The 17803-nt window shown below is 39.9% G+C and overlaps 1 protein-coding gene across 6 annotated transcripts; it reads right to left on the bottom strand.

Annotated features, from left to right (window-relative positions):
• Positions 1-480: 480 nt before the first annotated feature.
• On the bottom strand, positions 481-16153 carry CNEP1R1 (CTD nuclear envelope phosphatase 1 regulatory subunit 1). 6 transcript variants are annotated; one of them, XM_040633277.1, is made up of 6 exons: positions 16018-16153; positions 14854-14925; positions 12738-12811; positions 9017-9126; positions 8841-8895; positions 481-1842 (listed from the first exon to the last, which is right to left on the bottom strand). In XM_040633277.1, exons 1-6 carry the CDS (start codon positions 16040-16042, stop codon positions 1801-1803), a joined length of 378 nt encoding a protein of 125 aa, XP_040489211.1. In that variant the 5' UTR covers positions 16043-16153; the 3' UTR covers positions 481-1800. The 6 variants fall into 6 exon arrangements, 4 of the variants coding, with proteins under 4 accessions (XP_040489211.1, XP_040489214.1, XP_040489212.1 ...); XM_040633280.1 differs by having other exon boundaries at positions 8841-8890; XR_005835583.1 differs by lacking the exon at positions 481-1842 and adding an exon at positions 7407-8022 and having other exon boundaries at positions 8772-8890.
• Between the last annotated feature and the right edge of the window lie 1650 nt (positions 16154-17803).

Raw genomic sequence — 17803 nt, 5'->3', positions numbered from 1 at the left:
CCTGGCTTGTGCTCTCCCACGCTCTCTCAACATGAATAAATAAAATCTTTAAAAAAAAAAAAAAAAAAGAAAGAAATCCTTGAAAGCATGCAAAGTATATGTATACACACAGGTGTATTTTTCTAGGAGAGAAGATTCAAGGTTTTCATTATTCAAAGTAGTTGATTATTCCAAAAAGGATTAAGGATTTATACAATCCTTCTTCTGCTTTATATTCTTAGAGGAAACAGTCAATCCACATTTGTAAAGCACAATCGAGGAAACCTGCAGTTTCTGATGTCATTACACAATGATGAGTAAGACATATTAAAGGCAATCACAGCTTCATAAACTGGGTATCTACAATTGCTACTTGAAACTTGCTCTATCAGACAGAGTTAAAGTAAGGAACTAGCCTGTATCTGACACATGTGGTCTGTTTTTAACATTTTTAAGCGTTACAGACTTTCCATGAATCAAGGAAAAAAGCCCAATCACTAATTATATATAAAGTATTTATTTTTATGCACATATTTACCTACAAAATTTACAGAAAATTAAACAGTGCCGAATATATAGAATACCCTCTGATGACTTGGTAGGAGCAGAGGGTCTTATTGCTGCAGTTTCAAGAATAAAATCTTATACACGTGAAAGCCAAGATGAACACAGTTAAGTTAAATGGTAGCCTTGTTAAAAAGTTTTTGTCCTGTGAGTGAATTTTCAGCTTTATGTTAAGTAGAATTTAAAAGACTGCTTGTGAAATAATTTAAACCTTTTCAAAATCTTCTAATAAACAGGTAAAAGGCACCTCCAGTTCTTTAAAATATTTACAGCAATCCCAATAGTTTAAGATTAAGGGCAATTATAGTACAGGTGGCTAAAATGCATACACAGTATGTCATTAACACTCTCGGAACAGTGAGAATTGCAGACTCTAGTTTGGGGCGCTGCTCCCAAGTCACCCCTGTGATGGAGCGACTGATCAGTTACACCCGTGCAACACCAGGGTAACAGCACGCCCACCACGGCATTAAGATCCAATGATCTAAAACGAGGACTATCAAATTCCCAGACAGTACATAATTTATAACTAAACTTGTATATTCAGAAGCCTTTGGAGTGTTCTTAGAATTATTAAAAAAATATCAAGTATATTTAGCATTGAAGGAAAACAACAAAGTGGAAATGGTTACCATAAGAGTGGCTGAAGTTCACTATCTGGTTTAACAAAAATGGTTTCTCAGAACATCTGTAACTTCTCACAACATAATGGAGATGAGTCTTCCTCAGTTTACGCTCAATCCGGTGTTTCTCTTGCATTATGATTAAAACAGAGGGGTGCAGAATGAAAGGCACGGCTACGCTCCACAGCTGGGTGTGAAGAGCCGTAGGGACGGCAAACAGATGGTCCTACGATACTGATGCAGGAGAACGAAGTCCACAGGACGCTTCCCTCTTTGACACTGGCATTGATTTGCTATTTACAGTAGTTTGCAAAAATACATTATAAAAACTGGATGAGGTTCCGTTTCTAAGTTTAACTTAGTAACATACAGACATACTTCATCTGCAGAAGTCTCTGCAGGGTCTGAAGTACTAAAGTGACACTAATACTGTAACAAGACAATCAAAGGTACCAAGCACGGAGGCGGCGAGCCGTCGTCATCGAGATCGTCCGGGGAAATACTGCACACTTCTTGTCAGCTGTTGCTATGACCTTCACTTATCCGACTGTAGAAGGAATCCTTTATGGCTTTTTGCTGTATCACTTCTTTGAAGAAAAGCTGTTTTAGGTCCCGTAACAATGAGTGCAGATTGTCACTGAACATGAGGCCTAGGTTTTAAAATGAGTTTTCCTGTCTGGAAAAATAGGAGGGAAAAAAAAAGTTTTTCAATACACACTTCCATGAAAAATATCACCACTTACCCGTAAACCTTGAAGAGCATTTGAAGGGTACCAGAACACCACTCTATATGAAGTAAAGACTGAGCAATTAATACTTATGTTTTCAAATTTTTGTGTGGAGCTTTCTAAAATCTTCATTACTATTTTTTTTTTTTAAAGATTTTATTTACGTATTTGACAAAAAGAGAGAGAGCAGCAACAGGAGAGGGAGAAGCAGACTCCCCATGGAGCAGTGAGCCTGATGCAGGACTCGATCCCAGGACCCCGGGATCATGACCCAAGCCAAAGGCAGATGCTTAATTGACTCAGCCACCCAGCCTCCCCTGAAGTCTTCATTACTTTAGAACAATCTATCTGATGAACTCTCTGAGCACTGGCTACCTAAAAATCTGCCAATCAATCCTATGAATGAAATCCCAACATGTATAAATTCATGCTCCTTGTTAAATGAAGTTTATAAAACATAAAGAAATGTATTTGAGCAAAAACATTTTTCCTTTGCCAACATTAGATTTTTACTTTCAGGTGAAAATGTAAACCAATGTTTGAGAACTAGACACTTATACCCTGCTGATGTTAGTGTAAATGGATAAAACTCTTCTGGTAAGGCCAATTGTCTTTTATTTTTTTTAAAGTAAGTTCTAGGGACGCCTGGGTGGCTTAGTAGGTTAAGTGTCTGCCTTCTGCTCAGGTCATGATCCCAGGGGCCTGGGATCAAGTCCCACAACGGGCTCCTTGCACAGCGGGAGCCTGCTTCTCCCTCTACCTGCCACTCCCTCTTCTTGTGCACTCTATCTCTGACAAATAAATAATCTTTAAAATAAATAAAGTAAGCTCTAGGGGAACCTGGGGTGGCTCAGTCAGTTAAGCATCTGCCTTTGGCCTGGGTCATGATCCCAGGGTCCTGGGATGGAGCCCTGTGTCAGGCTCCCTGCTCTACGGGGAGCCTGCTTCTCTCTCCCCCTCTGCCTGCCGCTCCCCCGCTTGTATGCTCGCTCTCTGTCAATAAATAAATAAATCTTTAAAAACAAATCAGTAAGTAAGCTCTATGCCCAGTGTGGGGCTTGAACTCACGTCCCCGAGATCAAGAGCTGGATGCTCCACTGACTGATCCAGCCAGGCACCCTGAACCAACCGTCTTAATTTATCCAAAGAAAGGGTACATGCCACGGAATTCAAATAATTCAAATAATTCTACTTCTGGAAGTTTATCTGAAGGAAACTGGATGGGAGTGCATAAAAATGTTACTAATTCGGGCACCTGGATGGCTTAGTTGGTTAAGTGATCAAGTCTCGGTTTCGGCTCAGGTCATGATCTCATGGTCATAGGATCCAACCCTGCATAGGGCTCTCTGCTCAGCAGGGAGTCTGCTTGAAGATTCTCTCCCTCTGCCACTACCCCACTCATGCTCTCCTGTGCATACTCTCTCTCGAATAAATATGTAAATCTTTTTAAAAAATGTTACGAATTCTTCCATTCAACATTTACTGAGTGCCTGCTATGGGCTAAGGCTTGCAGGAGATGCTAGGGATCCAAGAAAGAACTAGACACACTCCCTTGCCCTCCTGGAGTTTAAGTTCTGGTGGAGAATATACGACATACGTAGCATGGAAACTGGAAACAACTATATGACCAACAGGGCATTGTATCATGATGCATCCATAAAATGGAACAATGTATAATTAGACAAAACAGAAGTCCTCCCCCCCCTTTTAAACGGGACTCCGACATGGGGCCTGAACTCATGAACCTGAGATCAAGACCTGAGCTAAAATCAAGATTCGGACACCCAACCGACTGTGCCCCCAACACAGACCTTAATTGAGACAGTACAGGTAAAAAGCCCAAGACCTTACACGCGGTTCATGTCCAATAAATGGTGGCTCTTAAAAGCCTAGTGTTGGGTCAAAGAAGCACGTTTGAAAACTCCTTAGAATCTTTTCTAAGAAGTAAATGAGTATGTGCAAGATAATATAAGACATCTTTGGCTGGTGAGACTCTAAATGGTTTCATTAATATTTTGTTACTGTTATTCTTGGGTCAAAAGTTCTGTCAAAATTTTGATCATAAGATTCTCACTTTAACTTCGTTTTTAGGCATTTAATTTTTTGTAATTCCTTGATATGTTGGTAGAACGTTAATGCTATTTTTTTCAGTGTTATTGAGGTATAATTTATATACAGTAAAATGCCCAAACCTTGTGTACAGTTTTATGAGTTTTAACAAATACATACGTCCACTGCCTGGGTGGCTCGGCTGGTCATGTGTCCAATTCTTGATTTTGGCTCAGGTCATAATCTCAGGGTCATGAGATTGAGCCCCACCTTGGGCTGTGTGTGAAGTCGGCTTGAGATTCGCCTCCCCCTGCTCGTGTACTAACTAAAAATCTTCACACACACACACGCCCACATAGCAACCACCCACATCAGGCTACAGAACATCACCACCACCCACAAAGTTCCTCCACGCGCCTTTCTGGACAATGGCAGCCCCACTCCTTACATAGATATAACCACTTCCCATAAATTCTGCCTGTCTCTGGTCTTTATTTTTTTCAAAGATTTTATTTATTCATTTGAGAGAGAGAGAGACATGGAGAGAGTGCACACAGGGTGAGTGAGAGGGAGAAGCAGACTCCTTGCTGAGCAGGCAGCCCAATGCAGGACTCGATCCCAAGACTCCGGGATCGTGACCCGAGCTGAAGGCAGAAGCTTAACCAACTGAGCCACCCAGGTGCCCCATCTGGTTTTTAAACGAATGGAATCATAGAGTACGTGTTCTTTTGCATCTACTTCTTTCACTCGATGTGTTTCTGAGATTCATCCATGTTACTATGTTCCAGTAGTTTGTACCATCTTATATTGTTATTATGATATAAAATATATAGTATTCCACGGTATGAACAGACCACTATTGGTTTTAATCTATTTTAAAATACATGAATAAGACATTAATCTCATTATTAAAAAATCAAATACGGGGTGCCTGGCTGGCTCAGTTGGTGAAGCATGACTCTTCACCTCGGGGTTGTGACTTTAAGCCCTATGTTGGGTATAGGATTACTGAAAAAATGAGCAAATAATTTAAATTTTTTTCAAGTATAGGTAAGCTAAAATCCTTCTTTCCATCTATCTCAAATTCTAGCCCTCTTACAGAAGAAACCAGTGTTAGCATGAATTCTTCCAGATTGTGTTCTACGGATTTACATTCACATATATAAATTAAAAAAAAATCTGATGTTTCTGAGCCATTTGGATCAGTCGGCTGAGTGTCCAACTCTTGGTTTTGGCTCGGATCATGATCTTGGGGTCGTGACATCAAGCCGTGTCAAGCTCTGTGCCCAGCAGGGAGTCTGCTTGAGATTCTCTCTCCCTCTCTGGCCCTCCTCCCCATTCTCTCTCTAAAATAAATAAATAAATCTTAAAAAAATAGCTGGTGTTTCTAATGTGCTAAAATATTTGAAGGTAAAACATACCACTTAGGACTTGTTTCAAAGTAATCTGATGGAGGAAGGTGGACAGGGGTACACATGAAATAAGAACGGCCGTGAGCCATTGTTGACACTGACCAATGGGTACACAGTTCATTATACTCTTCAGTTTTTGTGTGGAAATTGTAATAATTAAAACTTTTTTATGGATAAAGATGATGTGATACACAGACACACACACACACACACACACACACGCTGGAATATTATTTAGCCACAAAATAGAATGAACTACATAGATGCAGCTAGACAGTATAATGCTAAATGAAACAGAGAAAGACAAATACCGTATAATTTCACTCATATGTGCAATTTAAGAAAAAACAAAAACGACCAAAGGGGAAAAAAAAAAGACAAATTAAGAAACAGACTCTTAGGGGCGCCTGGGTGGCTCAGTTGTTAAGCATCTGCCTGCGGCTCAGGGCGTGATCCCGGAGTTCTGGGATCAAGCCCCATGTCAGGCTCTTCCGCTGGGAGCCTGCTTCTTCCTCTCCCACTCCCCTTGCTTGTGTTCCCTCTCTCGCTGTCTCTCTCTCTCAAATGAATAAAATCTTTAAAAAAAAAATTAAAAAAAAAGAAAGACTCTTAATTATGGAGAACAAACTGATGGTTACCAGAGGGGAGGTGGAGGAGGGAGGTGAAATAGGTGATAGGGATTAAGGGGTACACTTGTCATGATGAGCACAGGGTGAGGTATGGAAGTGCTGAATCACTACATGGTATACCTGAAACTAACAGAACATTGTATATTACCAATACTGGAACTAAAGAGAAAAAAACTAGAGGGGAAAAAACTTAAAAAAAAAAAAAAAGATACCAAACTGAGTGTATTGTTTGGTAATTTACTTCTTGCACCTAACATGATGCCTCAGAGATCCCTCTATGTTCACATTTACAGACCTTCTCATGGTTTCCTATGAGGTGGCTGTACCACAGCCTATCTTACCATTCCGCTTGTTGAGAAACACAAAACTGGTTTCCATTTTTTCCCTACTGCAAAGGATGTTGCAATGAACGACCTCGTACCTGCCTCCTTGTGTGCATGTCATGGTCCCCACCGAGGGTAGACGGAGAGAAGTAGAATGGTTAGGTCATGAGGCAGGCCAATTTTACATTTTATAAGACTGATGAAAACTGCCCTCCAACATGGCTATCCCAGCGTACATTCTCAACGAGCAGCGCACGGCTGCGTCTACTTCACAACACCGGACTTTTCATTTCTGCCAATGCGACAGGTAGGTAGGACAAATGAAAACTCAGTTTTAGGGGCGCCTGAGTGGCTCGGTCGGTTAAGCATTTGCGCTCAGGTCATAATCCCAGGCTCCCGGGGTCAAGCTCCCCTGGTCAGCAGGGAGTCTGCTTCTCCCTTTCCTCCCAGCTCACGCTCTCTTGCTATCTCTCTCTCTCTCTTGCAAATAAATAAATAAAATCTAAAAAAAAAAAAAAGAAAAAGAAAACTCAGTTTTACTGTGCATTTCCCCAATTACAAATGAGGCTATTGGTACTCCCACTTCTGTGATATGACTTAACTTTTCTCACATTTCAAATGTACTATTTACCTTTTTTAATTGATTTTTAATAGGTATTTAAATATTTTGTATTCTACCCTCTATTAGATATCTTACAAATACTTTCTTCTTCTTTTTACTTTTTTCAGTAACCTCTACACCCAACATGGGGCTCAAACTCACAACCCAAGATCAAGAGTCATATGCTCTTCTTACCAAGCCAGCCAGGTGCCCCACAAATACTTTCTTCTTATCACTGCTCATTTTCTTGCCTTTTGCTGTATAAAATTTTCAAATGTTAGTGCAATTAAAGGTATCCAACCTCTTCCATGATGGCATTTTTGTTTTGGGTCTTAAAAAGGAGTTTTTCTACACAAGGTCATAAAGATATTCCTCTCTGGGGCATCTGGGTGGCACAGTGAGTTAAACATCCGACTCTTGATTTCGGCTCAAGTCATGATCTGGAGCCCTATGATGGGCTCCACACTGAGCAGCGAGTCCGCTTGGGTTTCTCTCTCCCTCTACCCTTCCCCCACCTCGTGTGTGTGTGTTTTATTATTTATTACTTATTATTCTAATTAATAAATCTTAAAAAAAAACAAAAAACATTCACGTGTATTTTCTTCTAATGCTTTTATTATGGAATGGGTATGCCTTTTTAAATATATTTAAGACTTTATCTGGAATTTAGTCTTTTTAACTGATGCAAAGCGGAGATCTAAATTCATTCTTTTTCCAAATGAAAAGCCAATTGTCTCAACACGACTAGCCCATTTCTTCCCTTTTGACTTGAAATACTATTCTTATCCTCTAATTTTTAAAAAATCGAGGTGCTTGTCTTTATTCTCTTCACTGATCTAGGGGCTTTCCTGGCTTAATATCTTTTTTTTTTTTTTTTGCTCTTTATTTTAATTTTCTATACTGGGCAAATATTATTTAATAGTATTTTTAACTTGAGAGTAAAAATACCTTTATAAATAAAATAAGCAAATTAAATCTGTGTCATACTTTACATCAATACATAATTAATTTTCAAAAATACAGTCGGTTTATATGTTCACAGTCTGTCAACTAACTTGAGATCTAATTTAAAATCCTACATACAGGGCCCTGGGTGGCTCAGTCAGTTAAGCGTCTGCCTTCAGCTCAAGTCATGATGCCCGGGTCCTGGGATCAAGTCCTGCATGAGGCTCTCTGCTTAGCCGAGAATCTGCTTCTCCCTCTGCCCACTCCCCCCTCTGCTTGTGTTCTCTCTAAAATAAATAAATAGTAAAAAAAAAAAAAAAAAAATCCCACATACAGAATATCATTAGATATATAATAGTTTAACTGTTTTACACCCAATAAGCCATTTTTGGCCAATAATGACCCCACTGTATATTAAATCTAACACGGCTTCAATCATAAAACACATCATGACTTTATGTCCTTAAGAAAGATTAAACTGGGGGCACCTGGCTGGCTCAGTGGTAGAGCATGTGACTCTTTATCTCAGGGTCATAAGTTCAACACCACATTACCATAGAGCTTATTAAAAAAAAAAAAAAAAAAGATGATACTGTCAACTCTCCCAGTTGAACTGTACACTACTACAGATTATTAGATGCACCTTAATTTCTGAGATGTAAACATGGGTCTTAGGATCAATACTATAAGGAATATTTCCACTATTAATCCATGTAGACAATATTTTTTTAAGACTTTTATTTACTTAAGGAAGAGCGAGCACAAGCAGAGTGAGGGGCAGAGGGAGCAGCAGACTCCCCGCTGAGCAGGGAGCCCGATGTGCTTGATCCCAGAACTCCGGGATCATGACCTGAGCCAAAGGCAGACGCTTAACTGACTGAGCCCCCCAGGTGCCCCATGCAGACAATTTATTAATATCTGATTTAAGTCAAAGCATTTCAATCCTTTCACGCACATTTATAATTTTCTTACGTAAACAATACTTACATCATCACAAGACATATTATATTCTGCTAATACAGTTCGACATCGAGCAGCTATACTGAAAAAGTGTGGTCAAAGGAAAATTTATATGAGAATAAGCTTTTAAAACAACACCTAGATGATAAAGAAGGTGCTTTAATTTCATTCAGAGAATAAAAGTCAATTCTGGTAAAGGATACATTGATGGTGCAACGACCCTCTTGTGTATTCCAGCAAAGAACAAGCCTATTAGAGTGATACAGCTAATGGTGAAAAATGGGTGATTCCATAACGATGTGAAGAAGGACACCTGGAAAAGAAGAGTTCGAAATATAAAAATGTTCAGAATCTCAGGACAATACTAATTCTAACCTCCCCACTTACGCATAAATATACGTTAACATTTTAATAATCTGAAATATGAGAATTTGAAGGATTTAAAATAACTATTTTTGTTTTACTGTGGCATAAAAATAAATGTATCTTTCATATCTTTAATGTAGCAATATAGCAATATTCCCTCCATTCATTCCAAAGACCTGAACCATTAAAAATTCATTCTGATAATCAAAAACCATCCTACCAAAATTTTTAATGAACCCTTCCTGCTAAGAAGCAATTTAAAAAGCACAAGATTGGGGGCGCCTGACTGGCTCAGTTGGTACAGCATGTCTCTTGATCTCAGGGTTGTGAGTTCAAGCCCCAAATTGGGCGTAAAAATTACATACGTACATACATAAAAGCACAAGACTGTAAGTTCCACAAGAGTAGAGATACTGTCTTGTGCATACTGTTCACTTGGTATCTGAAATAGTGCTTGGCAAACAGAGGTGCTCAATCAATACTGCTGAATGAGTGAAGATAAGGTCTTGATCGGAAGTCAATGAGAACACAAGTCAAAAGTGATCTAGTTACTTTCCCTGTTAAAAAGCTTCCTTGTAAGAGTGGGGTAGACTCTGCCATTCATAGCCTGGTCCCAGTCTAGCCAGCTCCTGCTGCACCCGCACACACGCTACCGCATTCCTACTCTCCTCTTCTACGTGGTCTCATTAAGACGCAGCTCCAGTATCATACCGCCGCCCCCCCATGGAAGCAAAAAAAGTTGGGTTTTGAAGCTACTGAGATTTATAAATGGCCAGAGGACACTCAAGCAGGAAAAGATGATTAGTAGCTACCTATAAAGAACAAGAGTTTAGGGGCACCTGGCTGGCTCAGTCAGAAGAGCGTGTGAGTCTTGATCTTGGGGTTTTGAGTTTGAACCCCACATGGGGTATAAAGATTTAGATAAAAGTTAAAAAAAAAAAAAAAAAGAGGGGGGAGAGCGCCTGGGTGGCTCAGTCAGCTGAGCGTCCGAGTCTTAGTTTCAGCTCAGGTCATATTCTCAGGGTTGTGAGATCAAGTCTCGTGTTGCACTCAGCTGGGAGTCTGTTTGAGATTCTCTCTCTTCCTCTCCTTCTGCCCCCTCCCCCACCCCTGGTCGTGCTCACTTTCTCTAATAAAGAAATAAATCTTAAAAAAAAAAAAGAAAAGAAAAAAGAATGAGTGTTTAGGAGAAACAAAGAGCTAATTTCATGTCTGGGCATAATCAGATGATAGCAGGAAACAAGACAATGTGAGTATGTAGAGACAAGAGTCCAGGTTCCAGGATTGAACAACAGTGGGCACTTAAGCTAGACTACTGTGGAATAGCACTATAGACTGAACAAGGAAAGAAGATGTGTTTAGAGTCTGGAAAAAGAAATCAAATGGACTACGAACTAAATGGGAGAAACAGAATTAAGCCAAAGGCATCTACACTCCACTCTTATACCAACAGATGCATACATATTTCAAGACCAAGAACTAAACTTACAAAAAGCACCAGGTAGCTGGCCTAGCATGCTATTGGTTAAATAAATTTGTCAAATGAAGAAACGAGAGGCTGAAAACATTAGGAGGGAAGAAGCTTCCAGAAGGATGAAATTCTGAAAAAAGGTTAATATTCCAGAGGAGCGTCTTCTTAAAACCTTCAAGGACAATTTACCCAGGGCAGCTAGATTTCATGTGGCCTGCACATGTAAACACATATAGTGTCTTACATGTTAATTTTAATTATATCAGTCAACATCAGCCTTCTTTCCTCCGTGGCAATCATCAACAGCATCTAAATACCAGTGTCCCCCTTTAGATCAGGCATTCATGTACTTTCCAGCTTGCTCTATTCATTCTCTCCTTGGATTCTTCCAGATAGTCATGGACTGGCTTTTGAGCCTGCAACTCCTGCTAGAGACAACTGCTGTTTAAAAACCCCCTATCAGCTTTGAGGTTATTAAATACTGAAATATAAAGAGCTAACCCTTAGGCTAATAGTTACATTCTCACCTAATTTAGAAAATTATATTAACTACAGAGTTTTGGGCCTATTTCAAATTACATTTAATTCTGTGTTTTATTAAGATCTCAACTAGCTGAAATCAGCTTATATTTTTCCCAATTAGAAGTCAGATTCATTTCCCAAGACAGACCTTTTCAATCTTGCCAGCCTCCTTACTCTTCCCCTGAAAATGAGCACCAAGCACAGCCTTAAGATCAGACTTTTATAAGTGAACACACAAGAGAGTTTCCTATCTGCCATAAAAACCCCTCTATTAACATAAAATTCCATCACCCACCTTCCTTACCTCCTATTCTTTTATATCTCCACCCCAATGGACAAAGTCAGGGACAGTACATGCTAAATAAATCCCTAGCTGCCAGAATTGCCATTTGGACTGCTGACAAAAGCTTTGCTATTCGGGTTTTCTTCTGTATAACCTAATAGGTTATAAATAAAGCTACTGGAAGTAGTGTACCTAATTACAGTTTAAAAAGGGATGTGAGTTTGAGATTTGAGAAAATTACAACACCGTTATTACCTAAATAAAGCTGCACTGAGGCAAAAAAACTTCACTGAAAAATTGGAGACTACTGCTTCTCTAATAAAAAACCCTGTTGGAAATTAAGGCACAAGTTAGCAGAAAGAAGTAGAATTTTGAGAAACATGCTATCAGATTTGATCAAAAAGATGCTTCGAGAAATAACATTATGAAATCTTTTATTGCATTTGGTATAGGGATGTTCTTGTACAGTGCCCAATGGGAGATCTCTCAGTGTTTCCTATATTAAATTTCAGGAAGAAAATTTTTTTTAAAGATAAATGTGGAGAACAAAATCTTTGCTAGCTTATGGAAACTCATACACGTGTTCTTTTCACAGGGAAGGAAAACCATGGAACTGTGACTTTATTGATTAGGTAACTCAGAGACTAATTTGTAACCCAGTTCTGGCAAGTGTGATAGCCCACATGGCCTTGTCCGTGACCTGGTTTCCTTCCTGTTTTTGACTATCTAGTCTAATCTTTTTTCCCCCCAATTTCTACTTTTTAAATTATTAATTTATTAATTTTTATTAATTTTTATGCCTTTATTATTAATTTATTCATTTTTTTTGCCTTTTTATCATGTTTCCTGCAAAATCATTTCAAATGTTTTGTGGGATGACAGAAGGTACTACCAAAGATAAGTCACAGAAGAAAATGGTTATTTTATAATTTTTAAAAGCTGGCACAGATGATACTAAATGAACAAACAAGAGACAATTTTTACACTGAACTATGTACAAATTGTGAATATGAAACAAAGAGATATATAAGAAGTTCAGAAATGAATGAAAAGTAGTGTAAGTGGGATATTTCTTAGGCTTTTTTCCCTGTAAAAGATACTTAATCTACAATGGTCAACCAAAGTTTTTCTTTAGCAAATTAATATAAGGCATATGTTTAATGTAACGATCACTATCACTACTAGTAATAATAGATAGCATTTGATTAATACTTTACAATGAACAAAGCACTCCTACGTTATCTCATTTAATCCATTAAAGATTTTAAATCAAAACTTCTACCTTTTGTGTCTCGGGATCTATTAACCAGTTCCAGGCACCAGTAGCTGTACAGACAGATACCACTATAAGAAGCACTGATGAAAGATAAACACGAAATTAGTAAGGAAATAAGCTGTTAATAAATTTATACTAATACCACCAGTTCCTAATCAATGACAGCCTAAGGATACAGCACTATATTAAATGGAAAATGCACTTGACAGAGGAACTATGAAATTTGCTGTATGACCTTGAGGAATTCCCTTAAGTACTATGAACCTTAGTAATTGAGGATGACATTGTCCCATTGTTACTTTAGACAGACCTTACCAAAATAAATGAAATTAAAAGCAGTAGGAACTTTCAATGTGCTCTGTGATTTTGCAGATCTTGTAAATTCAAATTAAAAAACAAAAAACACCTCTCATTTTCTACTGTAAACAAACCCGAACAATGACTCCTTTATGAATGCACTGAGAATCCTGACCAGAGGATTTTGCCTCACAGACAACTGCCTGCTTTTGAATTAAACGCTTTTGAATTAAACAACGGCTGGTGTCAGGAATACGGAGCACACCGATCAGTATTAGGTTTTCTTCAGAGTCTTAAGGGAAGACCAGGGCGGGAATTACTGATGGTAGAACTCAGAAAAGTTTTTCTCCCCACTAAGCTAGAATTATTTTAGGAATTCTAAATAGATCCTAAACAAACTGAAAGTTTTAAAACATAGTCTTCGTTTCATACTGAAACATATAGTTTCAGTTTTAAAACACAAAGATCAAGATTCACAGAGCAAAGAAACGTAAAACTTTATCAAAATTACGTTCTCAGCTCAGAACAGATTAAACTCAATTTCTTATAATCTATATCTTCAATAAGAAATACATGATACTACGTAGATTTTTCTTTTGAAAAATGAAGCAAAAGCAAAATCAAGCCCACTGGCAGGGACCTCATACCCATACTTTTGATTAGTACATTAACCAAGCTGATGTCATTTATATTTAAGCACTGAGACCATGAATCACAGAAAAAGTAAAGTACATGCACTGTATTAGAAGATACCACAGCATCATATACATCTTAAAAGATTTTCAAGTAGCAGTGAAGTAAGTTTTTAGGGGTAATCTCTCCCTTAAACCAAAGAACCTGAGAATATCATTACTTGTAAATTCTGACCAACCAGAACTCTCACAGCATACAAGTAAACTTTGCAGACAGATCTAATAAAAGTATTATGAAAAATCTTGACACAGAAAAAGACTCCTAACTTCAACAGGGCTCTCTGCTCCCACAAACTGAATTACACCTTGAAATAAAACATGTTTTCAACATGTGCCATCATACCTCCCTCTTGGCAGGAATTAAATTTCAGCAATACACATCCAAGAAACTAAGACTGGTCCCAACAGAAGTTAGCAAAGCATTTTGCTTGCTGAGGTCATCACTTGTGTATTTATCTGCATTTCCTAAGTATTTCCACGGGGCAATCACCACCATTCTCTCAAATCGTATTTTGTAGTAGTCATGACATTTTGAAGAGACAGTTATAATGTGAATTTATTAGGACAGGCTGCAAAGCAACACAATCATACTCTGCTAAAATCGACCAAGGGTAATTTCAAAACCTTTGCACGTATATGTTAAATATGATTTTCCTCGACAAAACGTTATTTCTATAGTTTGTAGGCAAACTGTAAAACTGCTTAAAAAACCTCCTGAAATTATTTTGTTACCAACATTGTAATATTTAATAAAAAGGGCATGTATTTTAATGGAAAAATGAAAATCCATCCACATGAAATACTGTTCTTTTATCATGGCCAGTTCCTTTTCTGAAAGATTTCTTTGGTCGGGATGCCTAGCTGCCTCAGTCGGTACAGCCTGCGACTCTTGATCTCAGGGGTGTAAGTTCGAGCCCCACACTGGGTGCAGAGATTAAATTTTTTTTTTTCTTTAGAATGCGTTGTTTACAAAGTTAAATAAATTTAAAAACTGTCAAAACAAAAAGAAAGTTTATGGTTTAGGAAAGCATTTGTTAGTAAAAAATTTTACACAAAAGCAAACCATTGCCAGGCAGGGATGAAAGTACCAATTGTCAGTTTATTTTCCTTTAAAGAAACATTCAAGAACTTACTTCTCCAACGTCCAGTGGCAGGTTGCAAACAATGAATATATTCTGTAAGTCTCCTCTCAAAAGCCTTGAGATCTAGGTAAAAAGATTTCAATTTTCCAATTAGCCACTCTTACTAGTTTGCATCTGTTAAGATGAAATTTTAGATTCTCTAACTGCTTCAGGTCTTACACACAAACTTACATGTATCACTGCACTGTTTACTTCGTTTACTATGACAGCTTTAAGCACTTGACAAAAACATTAGGTTTCTTTAATTCCAATTTCACATATAAGGAAACTGGCTGGTTCACTTTTAGAAGCTTCGTAAAATGGTATGTGGAAAATCAGCAGCAGCCTCAGCCGGCGCCAAAAGCTAGAATTTTGGGGGTTGCAAATAAAAGGATCAAAATCAGGTCGAGTTTTAATTCTGTTGGAACCAAGAACTTTCTATTAGAACAACGTATTTCCTAACATCAGTCTTCCAGGTCTATTTGACCGCAGTGACCCGATTCCGATTTCTAGCCCTTATGTTTAATTAATGGCTACGCTATCCGTCTGGTATTGCTGGATTTCTGATTCGGCTAACGGGTGGGTGTGGAAAGACACTCCCCTTTCCTCCCACAGAATGGGTTACAGGTGATCTTCGGGGCACTCTCTGAGCTCAAGCTCGGAGGCCTTCTATACGCGGCATCCAAGGTGCTCCCGACTGAGCAAGGTGGGCTATCATTCAACGGTCGCGTCTTTTAAACTTTAAAAGAAGCTCAAGAGGCACTCCCTTGCTGTGGCCGTTACCAGAAACCACAGCAGAAATTACGGATACAACTCCCGGGGTCATCAAAATAAAATTAAGTGAATTAGCATACACAAAGCGCAAAATGCAAAATGCTTCCTAATGAATAAAAAAACAAAAATAGCCCAGGCGAGGGGCTCCTGGTCTGAGCTGGGGGGATGGGAGAGCTGACGCAACGTCCCCCAGCACCCGCGGAGACCACGCGCGCCAGAACCAGCGTCCGGCCGCCCCTCGGCCCAGCCCCCGCGGCCCCGGCGGTCCCAGCCCCTTCAGTCCATCCTTCGTGGCCTCCTCTCCCCGGGGCGGGGTCTCCGCGACTCCAGCCCTTCCAGAGCCCCGCCGGCTTCCGGGAGAAGCCCGGGACGTGCCCGGGCAACCCAGGAGGCCCACTCTACCTTCCGCCTGCTCCAGCGAGTTCATGTCGGGCGGCAGCTCCGGTCACCGCCGCGGCCCCGTCCGCATCGCAGCTCCGCGGCCCCCGCCCGGCCCGCAACGCCAACTCCCACCTCTAACCGCTTCCCTCCGCCCCTTCCCGTCGCACCGCCCCTTGCCTACACCCGCTACGTTCATTGGGCATCTCTGCCAGACCCCACAACTAAGACGGTTTTCTATTGGTTAGCTCCTGCACGGGCCTCGGGGGCCTAGCGTTGGACGGTCTGCCGGAGGGACCAAGAACTGCTGTCGGCCGGGCTGGTGTAACGCTGGCGCCGCCTCCTGTCCCGGGGAGGAACTGCAGCCTCCCCGAGCCCGTTAACTCATAAGTATATTCTTAGTTTCCTGCCTGGTTCTTTCATTCCTCAAGTATTTATTGAACGTCCTTTCCTTCCGGGCAGTGTTCTGGTCGCTGACGAGGAGTACAGAAATGAAGGCGCTAACTCTCCCCTCTAGGACTCAACGGGGTACAGAACTAATTAGAACCCAAATAATGGATTTAGATTACAGTACCTCTTTCTTTGATAACCCAACTCCTTAAGTCGGCATTTCTCCTTTGGTTATTTTTTTTTCTCACGTTACTCAATTTCCCCCAAAGTTACCAACTTTCATGAATCATAAAGAAGGCAAACAAAGCATGCGCCCCAGGACCTAGAACTTAAAAAAAATCTGTAAGGTATTCACTACGTTTCTATTTAGTTAAAATGCTTCTTGCTCATTTCCTTATGGTCATTCATTCAAGAACTATTTATTGCATGATGTTCTAGGCACTGTATTTTATCAGGATACAGTTATGAGCAAGATAGAGGAGACCATGCAAATAAGTAATGCAACTTGGAACCTTGTGATCCTGAGTTGGGAGTCTGGTTCATGACACCTTTTATAGTTCAGAAGTGCTGTAGCTCTTTAAACCCCACAACAACAGCTCTGAGTCCAAGAATGTCTATCAAACCCATTTCAGAGATGAGTTTACAGATGAGGCAGGTGAATTGATCAACTCTAACCCTGTAGCTGGAGTTATTATTGACCTTTCTGTCTTCTTCCGCAAGGTACATCGGATCACTTAGCAAATCTTGTTGGCTCTGCCCTCAACGTATATTTAAATTTGAAGCACATCTCACTCACTACTTCCACTACAGCCACTCTGCTCCAAACCATTATATAACCTGGGTTTGCTTCCATGATCTCCAGCTGTTCCCCTGCTTACACCCTTGTCCCAAGCAGTGGTTTATAAAATACTGAAACATCACATTAATCTTGTGTTCAGAACCTTCCCATGGCTCCATACCTTTTCCAGGGCTATACTTCTAAAATGATTTTGGTAAGTTACATGTCTCCTCATACACTTTTATTTTTTTAAGATTTTATTTATTTATTTATTTTAAGTAGGCTCTACACCCAGTGTGGGGCTCAAAATCATGACCCCAAGCTCTACCGACTGAGCCAGCCAGACACCCCATCTTCATACACTTCTTTTTAAAGATTTTATTTATTTATTTGAGAGAGAGACGGAGAGAGCACAAGGTAGGCAGAGGGAGAGACAGAAACAAACTCCCCTGCTGAGCAGGGAGCCCAGACGTGGGGCTCAATCCCAGGACCCTGAGATTATGACCTGAGCGAAAGGCAGACGCTTAACCGACTGAGCCACCCAGGCGCCCCTCATACATTTTTATTTACTTAAAAAAAGTTGGGGTGCCTGGGTGTCTCAGTCTGTCTTTAATCCCCATCACCCATTGAACCCATTCCCCC

This window comes from Ursus maritimus, unplaced genomic scaffold (genome assembly GCF_017311325.1).
Source record: "Ursus maritimus isolate PB19 unplaced genomic scaffold, ASM1731132v1 scaffold_19, whole genome shotgun sequence".
NCBI lineage: Eukaryota > Metazoa > Chordata > Mammalia > Carnivora > Ursidae > Ursus > Ursus maritimus.
This window is presented reverse-complemented; position numbering and strand designations above follow the sequence as displayed.